The sequence below is a fragment of the Alligator mississippiensis genome, chromosome 7, assembly GCF_030867095.1.
Source record: "Alligator mississippiensis isolate rAllMis1 chromosome 7, rAllMis1, whole genome shotgun sequence".
In the NCBI taxonomy this organism is placed as follows: Eukaryota; Metazoa; Chordata; order Crocodylia; family Alligatoridae; genus Alligator; species Alligator mississippiensis.
In genome coordinates this window covers 84559246-84576370 of record NC_081830.1, presented here as the reverse complement: position 1 = coordinate 84576370, position 17125 = coordinate 84559246, and the positions used below count along the sequence as shown (strand labels likewise).

At 64.1% G+C, this 17125-nt stretch overlaps 2 protein-coding genes across 5 annotated transcripts in view; both read left to right on the top strand.

The window, feature by feature from the left end:
* The window catches only part of DIS3L2 (DIS3 like 3'-5' exoribonuclease 2), a 228309-nt gene extending 226596 nt beyond the window's left edge, over positions 1 to 1713 (top strand). For all 4 annotated transcript variants that reach the window (XM_014601477.3, XM_014601479.3, XM_014601481.3 and 1 more), the window contains one exon: positions 1159 to 1713. In XM_014601477.3, coding sequence (XP_014456963.2) covers positions 1159 to 1260 — 102 coding nt within the window. In that variant the 3' untranslated portion in view covers positions 1261 to 1713. The remainder of the gene's footprint in view (positions 1 to 1158) is intronic.
* Positions 1714 to 1766: 53 nt separating this feature from the next.
* LOC102562390 (alkaline phosphatase, germ cell type) lies at positions 1767 to 16778 on the top strand. Its single transcript, XM_059731232.1, has 10 exons — positions 1767 to 11410; positions 12480 to 12595; positions 12778 to 12952; positions 13320 to 13492; positions 13732 to 13866; positions 14211 to 14280; positions 14738 to 14872; positions 15207 to 15398; positions 15567 to 15683; positions 16391 to 16778. Exons 1-10 carry the CDS (start codon positions 11242 to 11244, stop codon positions 16675 to 16677), a joined length of 1569 nt encoding a protein of 522 aa, XP_059587215.1. The 5' UTR covers positions 1767 to 11241; the 3' UTR covers positions 16678 to 16778.
* Positions 16779 to 17125: the final 347 nt, after the last annotated feature.

Genomic DNA, 17125 nt, shown 5'->3' with positions numbered 1-17125 from the left:
TGAGAGCGTGCCCATCTCAGAGAGCTCAACATCCCACCAGCACTGGGGGGGAAGAGAATGGGGCTGGATGAGATCCGAGAGACTTGAGGCCCCGAGTCCCTAATGCCGCAGGCCAGAGGCTACCTTAGGTTTCACTGGAGCCTTCAGTCCATGTCTTGCATCCCAGTGCTTCCAGGACCAGTGGGCCTGGGGGCAGCTGCCGGGGTGCTGCAGTCTACCTAGGGGCACAGCATCATTGTCAGGAAGGCTCAGGTCCTGCAGGCACTGCAGACCCCCACATCCACTGGGACCGCAGTGGAGGCTGGCCACAGCAAGCCCCATACCAGGCGGTGCTGGCAGGATCTGGCCTACTGCTTCAGGGCCCAGAGCTTCCCCTGGGGTAGATCACTGTGGGCGCTGAAGTCATGGGGCTGGGTGCAACCGTGCAGATTTCCATCAGCTGAGGAATCGCTCTAGCTGCTCGCTGGCTTTGCCCATGCACAGGACAGGGCTCCTACCTGGCCGCCCGCCAGGCTTTGCCTTCCTCCAGCCTGTGCCTGGAGCAGATTAGGAGCAGGCATCTGGGTCCCGGTCACGCTGAGGGCTGTGTGGATCGGCACGATTCCACTCACGTGTCCGGGGTGCAGGATCAGGCGTTGCAGGTCCTGCCTGGGGTCATCGGTTCTTTAGCGTGTGTCTGCGGCTGATGTGCAGAGAGTTTCCGGGTGGAGAGTCCCTTCTCGGGGCAAGGAGATGGCTGTAAATGCCGGGAGTGCCTTCAGGAGCCTCTCTGCTCGCTGCTGACCTTCGGCCCGAGCTCCCTGAGTAAGCAGCTTTCCCTGTTCCAAGCCATTCTGCTGGGAAGAAGCAGCCCCTGCCTGCCCCAGAGCTGCCCCCTGCACGGACAAGCCAGATGGCGGTGCCGCTGGCATGGGGAGAGGGAGGGTCTGATCCACCCAGGGCCTGGGCACAGCGAAACAGCAATGCCCCTGCCAGCTGGAGAGGGAGCATGCGTGGGGCAGCGTGGCACGTTCAGTGTGGAGCTGCCTCTCCCCGTTAAAGACAAGCTCTCCCCCCACAAGGCCTCGGCTTGGGGCATCCTGGCAGCGGTCTCTCCCGTGGGGGAGCTTCCAGCCCCCAATGAACCTCCTCACACCAGCTTCTCTCTCCTTCCCCAAGGTGATCACCCTCTTCACGCTGGTCGATGTGGTGCTCAAAGCCGACAATGCCCCCCTGAAGTACAGCGCCGTGCTCAAGAGACCGGGCCCGGAGAGGGAATGAGAGCAGACGGCTCCGCCACCTCCCACCTGCCCCACCATGCCCTTCGTGCCCAGGCTGCCTACCCATGCAAGGGGGCCGGAGGGGCCCTTCTTTTAACCAAGGCTATTTTATTTCCAGTTTGGATTTTAACCCGAGCAGCGGGGCTCAGGGGCCCTGTCCCTTCGGAGCTGATGGGCACGGACTCTTTCTATTCTTTGGGGGTTTTTTAGCTGTCTTTGTTTCTTTTAACTGCAACCGGCGGCTCCTTCCTCATGCCCTGACACATCAGTGGCCGTGGCCGGGGCCGGGGCCTCGCGCTCCCTGAGAAGCGCCAACCAGGGAGGCGGCTGCTCGTGCCCCTCGTGCTTTTGTGATGTGGCGTGGCATTCCTGGGGGGACAGGGCGGTGGTCGGGGGGAGCCAGGGCATTTCCTGCTGACTCCTGCGCTGCGCAATAAAGTCCGGTCTGCCCTGGCGCGTGGGGTTTTCTTGGTCTCCTCCAGCTCCCGAGCCCGGGAATCCTTTGCAGCCCCTGTGTGCTGGCCTTCCCGTACGACCCCGGTGAAATCCCAGCTCGTGGCAGCCAGGGAAGCAGCTGTGCCTTTCCCCCTCCTCGGGGCTTGTGCAAGAGACTGGCGGGAAGGAAGGGGTCAGGGAGATGCTTGCTCTTGGCTCTCACCCTCAGCCTGCTAATCCTGAGCTCTGCTTGCTTAACAGGGACCTTTGCTTGTCAGCTGCTCATGCTGTTGGGTCCGGGACAATCCTATGCGCCATGGGTATGGGCTCAAGCTACAAGCGCCAGCACCGGGGAGGATGCATCTGCCTCAGTTGAGCAGACACGGGCACCCGACGGCCTGTCCCCTCCCCTTCCCACTCCAGCCCTCCCTTCCCATCCCTTACATAGCTGTCCTTCCCGGGTCTCCCCCAGCCCTTCCCCAGCCTGTCCTCTCACATACCAGCTTTGCTGAGCTCTCATCACTTCTCACGTCGGGGCCCAGCTGCAGCCAACACACCCCTGCCTCCTCTCGAGAGTCCTCGCTTTGCAAGCAAGTCCTGGGGCCTGCTGGGCAAGGGCTAGTGTGACTCATGGCAGGCGTGTGACAGCGAGAGGGGCCTGATCAGCTCCGGACACAAGTGGGCAGGGGAAATGCTGCTTCCCGCGGGTGGGGAGGGAAAGGCAGGAGGTTAAATTGTACATGCATCCGCTGGCAGTCGGTCAAAGCCGCCGCAGGGAACCCAACAGGCAGCCCCAAGCGCCTGCAGATAACGAGCATTGCTGCCTCCCAAGCGTGGCTTGGCCCGACTCTTCCCCCTGCAGTGTTCAGGGGATCTGGCTGGGGGACGCGAGGACCACACTCCCGTCCAGGCCACAGGCCAGAGCCGTGTGTTCCCTGGCACCGTCCAACGGTCTGGTGTGCACGAGGAGTGTAGACCACCCCGTCAGGGTAAATCTGAGGTCTGTTTTGGGCCTTTACTGGTCCGTGATGTGGTAAAGGCAGGAGCTCTTGTCCTTACCCCCTGGGGCCTCCCATGGTTTAACACTTCTAGTGTAGACGAGGTCCCAGCATCATCTCCGAAGGAAATGGGGGATGAGAGCAACCAAGATGTTGAACTTGGGGAAAGCCCCATCCCATCTCTGCTAGGGCCCTGCATCCACGGTCCGCAGTGCAAACCTCCCCCCCCGGGGCGTGATCCTCGCTGAGCGGGGGCGAAGGTGCACCCCTTCCGGGGTGGCTGTACCATGCCCCACGGGTCCAGGCAGCTCCGTGTCCAGGACCCCCCAACAAGGAAAGTGGTGCACCTTGCTGGCCAAGCCCAGCCTAACAGCAGCGCTCCCTCCACGGGCCTGTCACGACCCCCTCCTCGGGAGATTCCCCTTGGCAGGATTGCATCCACGCACCCGAAGCCTAGGCCCAGGCAGCGTGTCCGTCCCTGGCTGCCGTGTTGCCTCGCAGGCCCCCGGTTGCCCCTGGGTCTCCCTCCACGTGGCACCTGCCTGGTCTCGGTGATGGCTGCGTCTGTCCTGCTGGCCTCTGGCTGCCTTTCTAAGTGGCCTGAGGCACATCCAGGCCTGCGCTGCTCCCAGCCCCTTGCACAGCCCGGAGAGGCCTGGGGAGCGCGGAGCCACAGGCAGCTTGGCAGCGGGCACCCTACGATCCGCCCCGGCACGCGGGAACCTGCCACGTTGTCCGAGGCAGGGCTGTCATGCTTCCGATCTGCAGAGGTCGGGTTGCATCCAACCCCCCTCCGCAACCGCTCCCTGCCGCGGGGACAGGTGTCGGCACGGCACCTACCGCGACCGCCTGCAGCGTGGAAGGGTTGCTGGTGTCTGCGGGCAGCTGCCCCAGCTTCCAGCTGCAGCTCCCTGGGCCCGGGTGCCTCATGCTGGAGGCAGAGGGGCTTTACCTGCACGTGCCGTCACCCTTGGGAGGACGTGGTGATTTGGGCATCTTCAGCCGGTTGCACGGGGAGCCGAGCGCTCCCCTCGCCCAGCTGACACGCGGGGAAATGCAGCCGCCTTCCCCTGCACTGCCAATTGCCCAGCGGTGGTGGCACCGGCCTCTTTCCCCTGTGGAGATGGAGGCAGTTTCTCGATGCCTCTACAACAGGGTGAAAAGCTGCCCGCTCCCGAGCTGAATTCCCATAGCCCCAGGGATGCCCCCCAGGGCCAGGTGCTGCCCTGCCAGCCCACCCGGCCATTCCCAACATGCGTGGTCCCACGAGCAAGGCACGTCCCCGGGGACACATTGGTGTTGCTCCAATGTGACCATCGCAGCTTTGCTTCCCAGATCCAGGGAGGGCCGACGAGGGCTGTCCTCTACCACCTGGAGGGGGCAAGCAGAGGCTCGCGTCCCCCGGGGAGCTGGAGAGAGGATCCCGTTCGTGCTCCCCATCTCCCTCCCGCGTTCAGGGGCCCAGGGCTGTACAGAGATGGCCCTGTTCCTCCTCCCCGGCAGCTCGTCCTGGCCCTTGCTACCGGTTGTTCTTCCGAGTGTTATTTACTGCTGAGCCAGGCAACCCGCGGCCCCGGGGGAGCAGCCCGCTGCTTGCTTTTATTTACAGTTGTTTGGGGGGTTTTTACAGTGAGTTGTAGCAGGCCTTTTGCAGGCACCTCTCAGCTGGGCGCCACGTCAAGAAACAAGGGGTCGTGAGTGAGACGAGGGGGGAGAAGCCACCGGCGTACGTGCGACGGTGGGAAGGAGCTGCCAGGCCGCTGAGATGCCCGTGCAAAGCGACTGGGACGCGTCCAGCGGGGCAATCGATCCTCTGAAATTCTCTTTCCTCCGGCATGGGAGCAATAACCGTGACGGCCGAGGCTGCTAAGCCCCCCTTGCCGGGCTGGGAATGCTCCCGTGGGCTTTCTGCCGTAACACGCTGTAAAACCGACGCAGCTGGGAGCGGAGGTGAGACGCAATAAACCCTGATGGAAAGTGCGACCGGCGGTCCCCGAGCGTATCCGAGCAGCGCCAGCCATCGCTCTGCTCGCACCGCGGTGGGCACGGGGGCCAGCCGGGCATCGGGAGAGCAGGGGAGCAAAAGCCAAGTGCTCCCCGCAGCTCATTTCCAGCGTGACAACTGGTGGCAGCCTGTATGAGTCTGCCTGGGGGCCCACGTGAGCCAGCGCATGTGGCGCAGCAAGGGGCTGGGCAGCCCGAGCCCGGCCCACGTAGGGCATGAACCGCCCGTGAGCAGTCGGGGCTGCTCTTGGTTCCAGCCACGCTGCGTCCAGCGGGCCATGCATCCGTCCTCTTCCCCGTACAGACAAAAATGCCCCACGCCACGTGGTTTGCAGCACGCACCGTGTCCACGTGGCTCTGGGCCTTTTTGAGACGCTCCTCTGGGAAGAGAGCCCGGCATGCAGTTGTGCCTGGCGGCGCTGTGCATTTGGGGGTGTTTCTTGTGCGTTGTGGGGCCCCGGCTGGTATTCTGGGACCTGGGCGGGGGGCCAAGTGAGCCTCTTGTGCTAGGCCGTAAACCCCCGTGTCCAGGACCCTTTGCCACTGAGTTACGCCCCCTGCACCCTGGATTTTACTCCGTGATAGGGAGTGGACACAGCCGGGGAAGCGCTGTTGCAGGGCTTGACGGCTGGCTGGGCTGGGGGTGAGGAGGAACTTGCCCACCTTGTTTGTCAAGGGGCGCCTTGGCCCTGGCTCAAGTGGCTTACTCCAGAGCCGGGCTGGGCATCGCGTACACCCCACTTCTCCCTCCTCGTGAAGCCAGAGCTCCCTAGGAGTGAGCGTGCTGCATGTCTGCGCGCTGGTGTCATGTCTGTGCAGCGCCTAGCACGGCGCCAGTCTGGCAGTGGGTCCGGTGTGGCCCCTGGCCCCTCCACACAACAGCAGTGGCATGGGGCCTGCTTGGCTGCGCTGTGGGGGAGGACTCGTGCCCACGCTGCCCGCATCCCTGCCTTGACGACACGCCTGGCTGCAACCGGCCGGTCTGCACGACCCGCCACGCTTCCTGGCACGGCCTCTTTCATCCGATCACACGCAGCTAACGGGCAGGGAAGGACCCAGGCCAACAGGGACGCGACCTGCCCTCTCCCACGCCAGGAGGGATCACGGCGTTCCCAGGGCCCTGCCTGCAGGGAGGCAGCGTGGGCACGAGCTGCAGACCGCGCGGGACCCGTGGGTGCCTCCAGTCTCTCCTTGGAAGCCTCCAGGTATTTAGTTTCTGTCCCTGTTTCCTCCAAGCGCTCGGGAAGCTGCTCCTACCGCACAGCACCCTGGCTGTGGCCCCGGGCACCGCTGGGCAGAGACGTGGCCCCAGCCTCAGGGGGCTGCGACGTGCAGGGAAGGCTGTGCCCCCTTCAGTCGCCTTCTCTGATGTGCTCTCCCGCCTGTCTCAAGGCTGTCTCCCTCTTCCCCATGGGAAACAAGTCGGAGCAAGGCTGCTCCAGGTCCCCAGCACCGGCCACCTCAACGTAGCATCTGCAGTAATAAAGCTTTGCCCTTTTCTCCTGCCCCGGCCCATGGCCACGCAGACACGAAAGAAATGTGTCAGGGTGTTTGCAAGCCGTCCTCCGGAGCGCTGGGTGCTGCTGGGGATGGAGACCGGGCTGTGCCAGAGTCCAGTGCTGCGGGAATCCTGTATCCGGACTTCAGCACGGCTTTGGACAAGACCTCCAAAACAACTTGGAGAAATGTGGGCTGGATAAAACTGCTACCAGGTGCACAGATAGCTGGCCCCATAGCCGCGAGCCAAGGGTAATTACTAATGGGTCCACGGCAGGATGGCAGCAGGTGTCGAGTGAAGTCCCACAGGTGTCTGTCCTGGGCCCGGTGCCGTTCGACGTGTTTATTAACGATTTGGAAAGCTTCTTGAGCAAGCTGGGGGACAACAAGAAACTGCGAAGGCCTGTGAACCTGCTGGAGGATGCAGCTGCGATTCAGGAGGATCTCAACAGCCTGGAAAGCTGGGCTGGAGCTGCCAGGGTGAAGTTCAACGCAGGCAAATGCAAGGGAGGAACCTGGGGAGGAATAATCAGCATGGGCTGGATGGCATGAAGTTAGAGAGGGTCCAGAGGCGGGCGACAACGATGATCGAGGGCTTGGAAAGTGAGTCATAGGAGGAGAGCCTGAAGGAGCTGGGCACGTTCAGCTTGCAGAAGAGGCTTGAGAGAAGACATGATCGCCGTCTTCAAATACTCAAAGGGCTGCCACGAAGAAGAGGGAAAGTGCCTCCTCTCTTTTCCTGCGGAGGAGGATGTGAACCAATGGCTCGATGTTCCTGCAAAGTAACTTTAGGTTGGATATCCCGAAACACGTCTTCACTGGTAGAGCAGAAAAGCGGTGGAAGAGATGCCTGGGGAGGCTGTGGGCTCTCCACCGCTGGAGGCATTCAAGAAAAGTTGGCCAGGCACTGATCTAGGCGTAGCGATGCCTACTTTCTACCCTGGTATTTCCCAGGCGTCTGGGTTTTGCCGGTTGCTCCCCTCCGCCCCTTTTTTTTTGAGTTTAGAGGCTGGTTGGCACAGGGCTGATCCTGCTGCAGGCGGCGCTTGGACTGGAGGTGACCTCTGGAGCTCCTTTCCAGGACGATCCTGCCAGCCTGACTTCCCCAAGACGTGCGGCTCCCCAGGGCTACGTGAGCTGCAGAGTAGGGCCCTGCATGCGCCGGTCCTGGGATCCAGGCACCGTTTACTCCCGTCTGCACTGAAACTCCTGCAGCTCGGGGCGTCCGGCTTCCCGCAGCAGTGGGGTGACGCCCGGTGTACGTCCCCCCACGGCCCCTGGTTGCAGTCGCATGGCTGGTCCGAGCCGAGGGGGTGGATGGTGATTTGGCCCTGTTTGGGTAGAGCCAGGGTCTGCAACTTAACTCCCACGTTTCTCCCTGCCATAAAGCCCTCGGGTGAGCTGATGAGTTACAGAGCTCACCCCCTTATCAGCCAGGCCAAGCCCTTTATTGCCTCTCTCGGTGGGTGGTTGATCCGTAGCCAGGTCGCTCCGGGCAGTACCTGCCGTCCCTCACATCCCACTCGGCTCGGCTCTCTGGTGTCCGCGCAAGCATTTGTTCCTGGGGGAGCGCAGGGGCAGCGGGGTGGCATCTCTTTCATTCAGGCTCATTAAAGTGCTGCGATCCGGTGTCAGTAAAGCCGAGGATGCTGTGGCCTCCAAGGTGAGGCCGAGTGGGAGGGAGAGGAAGGTTGCACGGGGAGTTGGCCGGAGCCCTTTCTAGAGCAAGGGATGATTCAGTGCAAAGCTATGAGCCGTGCAATCTTGGGAGCCCGGCATGGGGTGAGACCAGTCCTGGCTGGTGCCGTTTCTTTGAATGTTATCAGCGACGGCTCACCTCTGCAGCAGGACTTCACCCCTCGGACACATTTGGCAACATGCCTCCAGGTCCAAAGGTGAGAGGAAGAGCCCTTAAAAGAGCCGGCCCCCGTTCTTTCGGACAGAGACGGCGTCCAGCCCGGGATCCCCAGCCCAGCTGCAAAATGCAACATCTGGGCAGGCTGTGGACTTGGTCCTGCATCTGCTTTGCCATCCACCTGGCCGCTGCAGCTGCATCCATAGGTGAGGAACAAAACTTTTTGCCTGGGAAGAAGCCTGTCATCTACCGCCACTTGCCTTTTCCATGGGAAACGCGTCTCCTGGTCTGTCAGAGGCATCGGGAGTTGTACCAGCTTGACGCTGTATGTGGCTGCCCTTTAAGGGGGTGCATCAAACAGTGGGGAAGGCTTTAACTAGAGAACGGGGGGCTGGAAATGGGGTCCCTGCTGGAGACTGTGCTGCCCCTAACCATACGCAGCGGCAGGGCCTTACCCATCCCGTGCTGGTGGCTTGGCAAGAAGTGACCCAACGCCAGCATTAAAGCAGACAGCCTGCCCTTGTCTCTTAGGATGGTGGTCGCTAGTGGGTGGTAGAAGACCTCTGTAAAGCCAGAACGAGTCAGGGTTTGGGGGAGCTGGCTGCAGCCTCTGCTCACCTGCCCTGCTGGGAGGTGTGCATTGTACCCGTGGGTCGTGTCCCTGCTGGGAGGTGTGCATTGTACCCACGGGTCATGTCCCTGCTGGGAGGTGTGCATTGTACGCGTGGGTCGTGTCACTGCTGGGAGGTGCGCATTGTACGCGTGGGTCGTGTCCCTGCTGGGAGGTGTGCATTGTATGCGTGGGTCATGTCCCTGCTGGGAGGTGCGCATTGTACCCGTGGGTCGTGTCCCTGCTGGGAGGTGCGCATTGTACGCGTGGGTCGTGTCCCTGCTGGGAGGTGCGCATTGTACGCGTGGGTCGTGTCCCTGCTGGGAGGTGCGCATTGTACGCGTGGGTCGTGTCCCTGCTGGGAGGTGTGCATTGTACGCGTGGGTCATGTCCCTGCTGGGAGGTGCGCATTGTACGCGTGGGTCGTGTCCCTGCTGGGAGGTGTGCATTGTACGCGTGGGTCGTGTCCCTGCTGGGAGGTGTGCATTGTATGCGTGGGTCATGTCCCTGCTGGGAGGTGCGCATTGTACCCGTGGGTCGTGTCCCTGCTGGGAGGTGCGCATTGTACGCGTGGGTCGTGTCCCTGCTGGGAGGTGTGCATTGTATGCGTGGGTCATGTCCCTGCTGGGAGGTGCGCATTGTACCCGTGGGTCGTGTCCCTGCTGGGAGGTGTGCATTGTATGCGTGGGTCAATACGGAGCCATGGTATTGATAGGACTGACTTGAGAAACACCATTTGCTCCAAGCCCCCCTGGCCATTGCCTAGCCCCTTAGTGCACATAGAAAAGACTTAACCAAGATTTCTGGGGCGTATCTAGCAAACATGGCCATGGTCGCACTTTCCATGCAGGTCCCAGGCCTGTGCTGTGTGCCAGGGGTTAATGAAGGATCAACAGATGCTCTAAAAATGGGTATGAGATGGATGGAGAGGCCAGGGAGAAAACAGGCTGTTTATAACTGTGGTTTATAACCCCCTGCAGCAGCTTCTACTGACAGTCGTATAACACCGAGGGCTCTTATCGGAAACGTCTATTAATCACTTAGGGACCTTTGTAAATGGAGCTTTAATAGAAAGTGTGATTGAAAAAGAAACCGGCGGTCGCCCGGCGGGGTTATTTATGCCCTGCCTTTGCTGCCGGGGCCTCTCGTGGGCAGTAAAGCTGTCGGGAGCTGCAGGGCCCTTTGCAGTGTTTCCCCCCGGTACGTTTTCACCTCCGGTTGGGGCTTGGGGCTGGGGGAAGCGAGGGAGATTTCCAAAACCAGGTAGTTTATGACCTAGGGGTCAGCTCTGCCTTCCGGCTGCCCGCGAGCTGTGCACTTGCGCACCAGAGTCATGCCTCGTGCAGGAGGCTCTGGCAGGCCCGGCAGGGCAGGGACGTGCCGTGATCTTGTTAGGAGCTGCCTAGGAGGTGGAGGAGGCTGGCGATCAATCCTCGACCCCCCACACGACTCGGCCCTCCCCTCCGGGGCGCTGGCTCCAAGCCGGGTAGAAGTGGCCCAAGGGGACGCTTGAATTTGCGGAGCGGCGAAACGTGTCTGTCTGCTGGTGCACGAGGCGGCCGCGCTCTCGGCTCCTCTGGGCCGCGGGGCTTGTGTTCATGGCAAAAATACTGTGTGCGTCACGACAGGCATGATCTCGGTGAAGGTGAAAGCACGGCGTGGGGAAGGGACCTTAGCTAAACCTGTCACGGGCTGGGCCAGGTGGTAAATCTTCACCGTGGGGGCATCTACAGGGCAAACTGCAGCCAGGGGCAGAGGCATGGGGGCAGGAGCCAGCAGGGTGCCGGCCACGTCGGCTGCTCGACGGCCTGCGGTCAGCAGTGCAGCCGGGCCCCGTGCTTTCCCCTCGGGGGCTCGCTGCGGAGACCACCGCGTTACGAGCAGCGAGGGGCAGCCTGGCTCCCTGCCTAGGCTGCAGCTCCGCCTGCCGACCCCACCGCGTGCCACCCCCCGGGCTGCAAGGCTGGTTGAGCTGGCATGGTGCAGCAAAGCAGTTCTCCTGGGGCCTTGCATTTAGCTAGCCCTGATGGGCCGGGGGGTGGGAGGGACGTGACCTTGGCCTGGCTTCTCCCCGCTGCATTGCAAGAGCCGGGTGCTGCTCTCCCAGGCAGAGGTGCCTGAGGGCAGGGATGCTGGTGAGACCACGCAGGAGCCAGGCACACAAGGCTCCAGGTGCCAGGCTCGCGGCCCTCCAGCTCTGTTCCCAGGGACCTTGGCCCGCAGCGTCGTGGGGGAGAGGGGCTGGGGCCCTCCAGGCCCCGAGAAGAGGGGACGCTGGGGCTGGAAGGTGTCTGCGCGGCCCCAGGTCTGGCTGCATGCGTGGACCCGGGGGCGCAGCAGCTCTGGGGGCTCCGGCATTGGGCAGGGGCTGCCGCAGCTGGTACCCGCAGGGCTGGAGGTTGCAGGGCACGGCCTGGCTCTGATGGTGCTGCGTGATGCTCGCGCTTGGCTGCTTTCCCCGGCCCCTGCTGGGCTCTCTGCAGAGGTTGCCCCCGGGCTCCCCATCCCTATGGGCCTGCCCTGCAGACGGGCACCTGCCCGCGGCTCCGCGCCCACCCCCGGCACCCGGAGCTCTGCACAGACATGTCCATCCTGACCCACCTGCCTGCCCGGGCGGCTTCCCCGTTGCTTCCAGAGGATGAGAAGACCCCGGGCTACTGGAACCGGCGAGCCCAGAGGACGCTGGAGGCAGCCTTGGCCCTGACGCCCGTGACGCACCGCGCCAAGAACATCATCCTCTTCATGGGCGACGGTGAGTTCATCCCTCCCCGCCCCGGCACTGGCCCAGCACCATCGTGGCAGCCCCCGGGGACGGGGACAAGCAGCTCCCAGCATGCACTGGGCCACACTCCCGCCAAGCCCTGCCCTCGCAGAGCTGGTCCCTATTGCGCGAAGCCGGGTCCTGCCTGGTCCAGAGCCACGTTTCACTGGCAGCAGCCCTGGGGAGGGGGCTATGGGGCTATGGGGGCATTAGCACCCGAGGTTGGGTGTACGGGTGCTCCCGAGGTTGGGTTTAGCCACCTCCCTAACAGACCCCTCCTCCACTTCTGCCTCAGTTTCCCCAGCATTGACCTGGGCTGTGTTGTCCCCCACAAGTGTGGGGGGGGGCGTCAGCATGAAGGGCCCCATGCTCAGACCGGGCAGAGGTGCTCAGGGCAGACCCTCGAGCCATCCCAGCCTGGGGGGGGCTGGAGCTGGTGCCCCCGGGCTGTGGGCAGAGCTTGCAGGTAGCCCTGCCGGGGACTCGCTCTGTGCCGAGCACCGGGAGGCCGTGCCCGGCCCATCCCTCCAGTGGTGCCAGGCTGCGGGTCGTGCCAGGACGCCCTTGACGAGTCAGGCCACCAGATCTCCCTGCCCCACCGTGTCCCCGGGAAGAGCCTGGATCCTGGCAGCTGGGAGCACGGGCATCAGAGCTCAGCTGCAAGGTGGCATTAGGCCTCTGCAGCAGGGAAACTGAGGCACAAGGCGAGGGCCGGGAGTCACCCACACTCCCCTGTGGCAGCTGGAGCTGTTCTCTCTATCTGGATATTAATAACAGTAGGGCTGGGCACTGGGGGAGAGCTCTCCGGGCAGCGAGCAGTACAAGGGCTCTGACACCGCTGAGCTGGGTCGACGCCGGCCGTGGGGCACACGCTGCCCCTCTGCTTTGGGGGCAGGGGTAGGGTCTCCCTCCAACCCCCGTCTGATGGGGCAGAGAGCTCAGCCGTGCCCGGATCCAGGAGCAGCACGACTGACCGCGGGCGGGGGTCTGGGTGGGGGCACTGACCCATCCGTGCTGGGCAGCTCGGAGGGGCTGACGTGAGCCGGGGCGGTGCCTGCAGGGATGGGCATCTCCACCGTCACGGCCGCTCGCATCTACAAGGGGCAGCTGGAGGGCGGGCCCGGCGAGGACAGCTTGCTAGCCATGGAGACCTTCCCCTACCTGGCTCTCTCCAAGGTGAGTGCCCGGGCGCGCGGACTGGGCCGGCTGCAGAGCCCCCGGGTGCTGGGGACAGGGATGAGCTCCCTGGTGCCCCGGGCCCTATTGCCCAGCCCTGCGAGGAACGCCCCAGATGTGGGCACCCCGTCCCCTTCCCGGCCTCCCCACCCTGGCTCACAGCAGCCCTCGTGTCCCGGCAGACATACTCCGTCGACCGGCAGGTGCCCGACAGCGCCAGCACGGGCACTGCCTACCTGTGCGGGGTGAAGGCCAACGCCAAGACCCTGGGGGTGAGTGCCGCGGCCCAACACGGCAAGTGCGGCACCACCTTCGGCAACGAGGTGGACTCCGTGCTGCACCGGGCCAGGCGAGCGGGTAAGAGCGGGCTGGTGCATGTTCGACCGGGTCAAGGGCTCACGGGCTCTGCCCTGCCAGCCAGGGCAGCACAGGGCAGCCCAGCTCTCTGGATCTCAGGACCCAGCCTGGGCTGGCCTCCTGGCCTATAGACTGCCCCTAATTATCGGCCGAGGGGTGGGGTGGTACCAGCCGTGGAGGCTGGCACGTGGCTGTCTCACCCAGGCGGGGTCTCTGGAAGGGAAAAGCACAGGGCTGAGCTGACCCAGCCCAGCTCAGGTCCGGCCCAAGCTGCGTCCCCCTGGCCACCTCCCCGGCCCCTCTCTTGATCCCCTTGTCCCCTCCGCCCATGGACTCAGTGGTGCCCGTCGCCCTCCCTGCATCACAGGCAAATCCGTGGGCATTGTGACTAGCACCCGTGTGCAACACGCCTCGCCCGCGGCTGCCTACGCCCACACGGTCAGCCGGACGTGGTACAGCGATGCCAGCCTGCCCAAGGAGGCCGCGCGGCAGGGCTGCCGGGACATTGCTTACCAGCTGGTACACAACACGGACATCAATGTGAGCGGACGGGGGCAGGTGGCTGCAAAAGGGGTTGCAGGAGGCACGGTGGACTCTGGAGCAGGCCCCTGTGCCCCTAGCCAGGCAGTGGCACGTGCCAGAGCCCAGCGCTGGGGAGAGGGAGACCTGCTGCCTCCGAGCAGCTTGAGGTCTTGTCGTGTGCCGGCTCACGGCCACGCCAGGCACCTCTCCAGGGTGGGGTGTCTGAAGGGGCCGGGCTCCCTGTGTCCGGTTGGCAGGTGATTCTCGGTGGTGGGCGGACGTACATGATGCCCAGGGGGACGCCGGACCCTGAGTACCCGCAGGACCCGAAGCAGAACGGGGCGAGGAAGGACGGGGTCCACCTGATCCAGACGTGGCTCAGCACCAGGAAGGTACCGCCCGCAGCGTCGGCCGAGAACGGGGGAGAGGGCGGCCTCCCGGGAAGGGTCCGTCTTGCTCTACAGGAGGGGGGCAGCGCGCAGTTGGGTCTCTGTGCGCATGGCACGCCTGTGCACGTAAACACGCGTGGAACACGCCATGTTTGTGACACGCATGATGCGATGCTACTGGACCCGTTGGTGTGCGTGTTGTATGTGAATGTGGGGCTCACACGTGTGGCCCCATGATGTGTGGGGATGTACTCAGCATGGGTGTGTGTGTGTGTGTGTGTGTGTGTGTGTGCACGTGAAACCTTTGGGCACTGGGTTCCCAGAGCCCCTCCTGTCCTTGCTCCCAGGGGGCCAGGTACGTCTGGGATAAGAAGGGCCTGGACTCGGTTGATGAGACGTCCACCGACTACCTCATGGGTAAGAGCGGGGCCCAGGCCAGGCCACAAGTCCCACCCGTGGCCGCCTGCCTCTCTGCCACTGGTGGAAGAGGCAGGTGGTCCTGCCTCACCCTCCCACGTGCTCCTCTGTATGTGGTTCCTCTGCTAGCAGGGGCGAGACCCCCCAACTGGGCTGAGCCCCCTCCTGCCCGCAGCCCTGGCGCCGGGGGGCTGTGGTGCAAGTCCCAGGTGCCCACGGGAGACCACCTCTGCACGAATCCCCTTGCCATGTACCATCTGCCCGCCGGTGTCCTGCCCGTGGCCTCTGCGTGGGCACTGAACCTGCCAGGGGCCTGGCTGGGTTTCCTCTGAGCCCTACGCACCCCGTGGCACCCCGGCCCCGCTGCCAGCACGGGGGGCAACAAGCGATAGCAGTGCCCAAGCCCAGAGCGCCCCATCTGACGCAGTGAAATCAGGCCCCGCCGCTGTCCCCGCAGGCCTCTTTGAGCCCAAGGACATGAAGTACGAGCTGAACCGCAACACGTCCACGGACCCCTCCCTCGTGGAGATGACGGAGAAGGCCGTCCGCATCCTGCGCCGCAACCCCCGCGGCTTCTTCCTCTTCGTGGAAGATGAGTAGGGGCTCAGCTCAGCCCGTCCCCAGAGGGCCAGGGAGGGGCATGGGGGGCAAAGCCGTGGCAAGCGGCTCACTCAGCACCGCTGGGTGGGGGGATGCATTGCAATGCACTGTGGGATAGTGGTGGGTGCAAAAGGCGGTCCTGTGGTGGGGGACTTGAGCATGACCTCTGACTCCAGGGGATGCCCCCCCCCCCGCTGTGATCCCAGCCCCGTCCCCAAGCAAGGGGGCTCCAAGGGGTGTGGGAGCGTCTCTGCTGCGTGGGGGCAGGGCTGGTCCAAGGGGCAGCCAGCGCCAAGGGCTTTATGGGCTGTTGGTTCCCCCTGCACGAGGCAAGATCGACCACGGGCACCACAGCGGCAAGGCCAAGAAGGCCCTGACCGAAGCCATCATACTGGACCAGGCGGTGGCCAAGGCCGTGGAGCTGACTGATGCCGCCGAGACCCTCACCGTGGTGACAGCTGACCACTCGCACGTCTTCAGCTTTGGTGGCAACACGCCGCGTGGCAGCAGGATGCTGGGTACCTGGGGCTGGGCTGTGGCCGGGCTGCGATGGACAGTGCCTGCGGGGGTCTTTCTTACGGGGCAGCGACGGGTTGGGTGTGAAAACCAGGAATGGGGCTTGGCGCTCCTCGGAGCTCCTCCCTGGCACCGCAGGAGGGTTTGACGCCATCGTCTTGCTGCGACAGGACTGGTGCCCAAGAAGGCCAGGGACAAGCGGCCGTACACCAGCATCCTGTATGGCAACGGGCCCGGTTATGCCATCAAGAACGGGAGTCGCCCTGACATCAGCCTCACGGCCATCGGTAAAGACCGCAGAGCCTGTCCTGTCGCTGCGGCACGGGTGGGAGCGTGGGGCTGGGGGAGCTGTGTGCCAGCCCCAGGGTGGATCACTTCTCCATGGGTCACGCAGAGGCCTGGCCCCCATCCTGGGGCTCAGCTGGCACCTCTGCCGGGCACGGCACGGCACAGCCAGCGCTGCATGCAGTGCGAGGGGACTCCCCAGGAAGGCCGGGCTGGTGGCAGGTCACAGCAACCAGCAGCCCCTGTGCTCAGCAGGCTTTGCGCTGGCCCTTGCGGGATGAGATGAGTTTGCCAGGTCTCTGCCCCATGCCCACGCCCAGAGAGCAGCTGTGATTGATTCCGGGCTCTGCCTGGAGGAGACCCGCTCTGCCCCTGGCAAATGGGACACTGGGGCTCAGTGCTTTCGGTAGCCGCTGGGCAAGCGATGCCCCAGGGTGCTTTGCAGGCAGAAATGCACGGACGGGTGTTGCTTATCTCCTGTTGTGCAACGGGGACGGGATTTTATCTGCCTGATTGCCGGGCACATGGGTCACCCGAGCCCGTGACTCACCGTTCAGCTGGAGCTGGCGGCGCTGAGCCGTCTAAGGTGCTCCGGCGGCCGGCCAGCCATGCCTCCCAGGCCCCAGCACTCACCAGCTGGGCTCTGGGGGCGCACGAGTAGGGGGGGGTTGGGAACCGGGGTCGGTATTGAGGAGCCTCTCGCCCGCAGAGGACAAAGACTACCGGCAGCAGGCAGCCGTGCCCCTGGACACCGAGACCCACGCCGGCGAGGACGTGGCCGTCATGGCCAAGGGCCCCATGGCCCATCTCTTCCACGGGGTGCAGGAGCAGAACTACATCGCCCATGCCATGGCCTATGCGGCATGCCTCGAGCCCTACCACACCGGCCCCGAGTGCCAGGCGCCCAGCGGGAGATCCGGCAGCCCGGGTCTCTCCCCCTTCCTCCCGCCCGGCCTCCTCGCCCTGGCCGCAGCCTCCCGCCTGCTGGGGGTCTGAGGGCAGGTCCCACCGGGACCCCCGGGACTGGACCCCGGGTGGGACCAAGTGTCTTCAGGCCCTGCCGTGTATATAACTTTGTAATAAAGCCCTGCTGCCCCCAGGAAGGATCTGCTGACTGCTGCTTTGTTGCCCCCTCCCTCCGTGCTCCCCAGGCGGCTGGGAAAGCCCGCAGGCAGGCCTGACTGGGGACAGCGGGGTGAGGGGGCTCAGCCGGGTCCCTGGATTGCCATGCTGGAGGGGCCGCCCTTTGTTCCCTGCTCCGGCTGGTCCTGGGTGCTCAGGACCCCCTGCCATGGCCCGTTCACTTCACCTGCCATTATCCATCGCCCTTCCACTGCCCTGAGATGCAGGGCGACTGGAGAGCCGTGCGGTAGCCCTCAGACCGGGGGTATTGTGCATGCTCCAGCATTTCTTCCTCCCCTTCTGTTCAGAGAGATTTTGTGCT

Bases quoted from the DNA above. Each gene is read 5' to 3' on its own strand.
- LOC102562390 (XM_059731232.1), top strand. From the start codon at position 11,242: ATGTCCATCCTGACCCACCTGCCTGCCCGGGCGGCTTCCCCGTTGCTT. The intron at 15,399-15,566 runs GTACCTGGGGCT...TTGCTGCGACAG, and splicing joins GCGTGGCAGCAGGATGCTGG to GACTGGTGCCCAAGAAGGCC. The intron at 15,684-16,390 runs GTAAAGACCGCA...TCTCGCCCGCAG, and splicing joins CATCAGCCTCACGGCCATCG to AGGACAAAGACTACCGGCAG.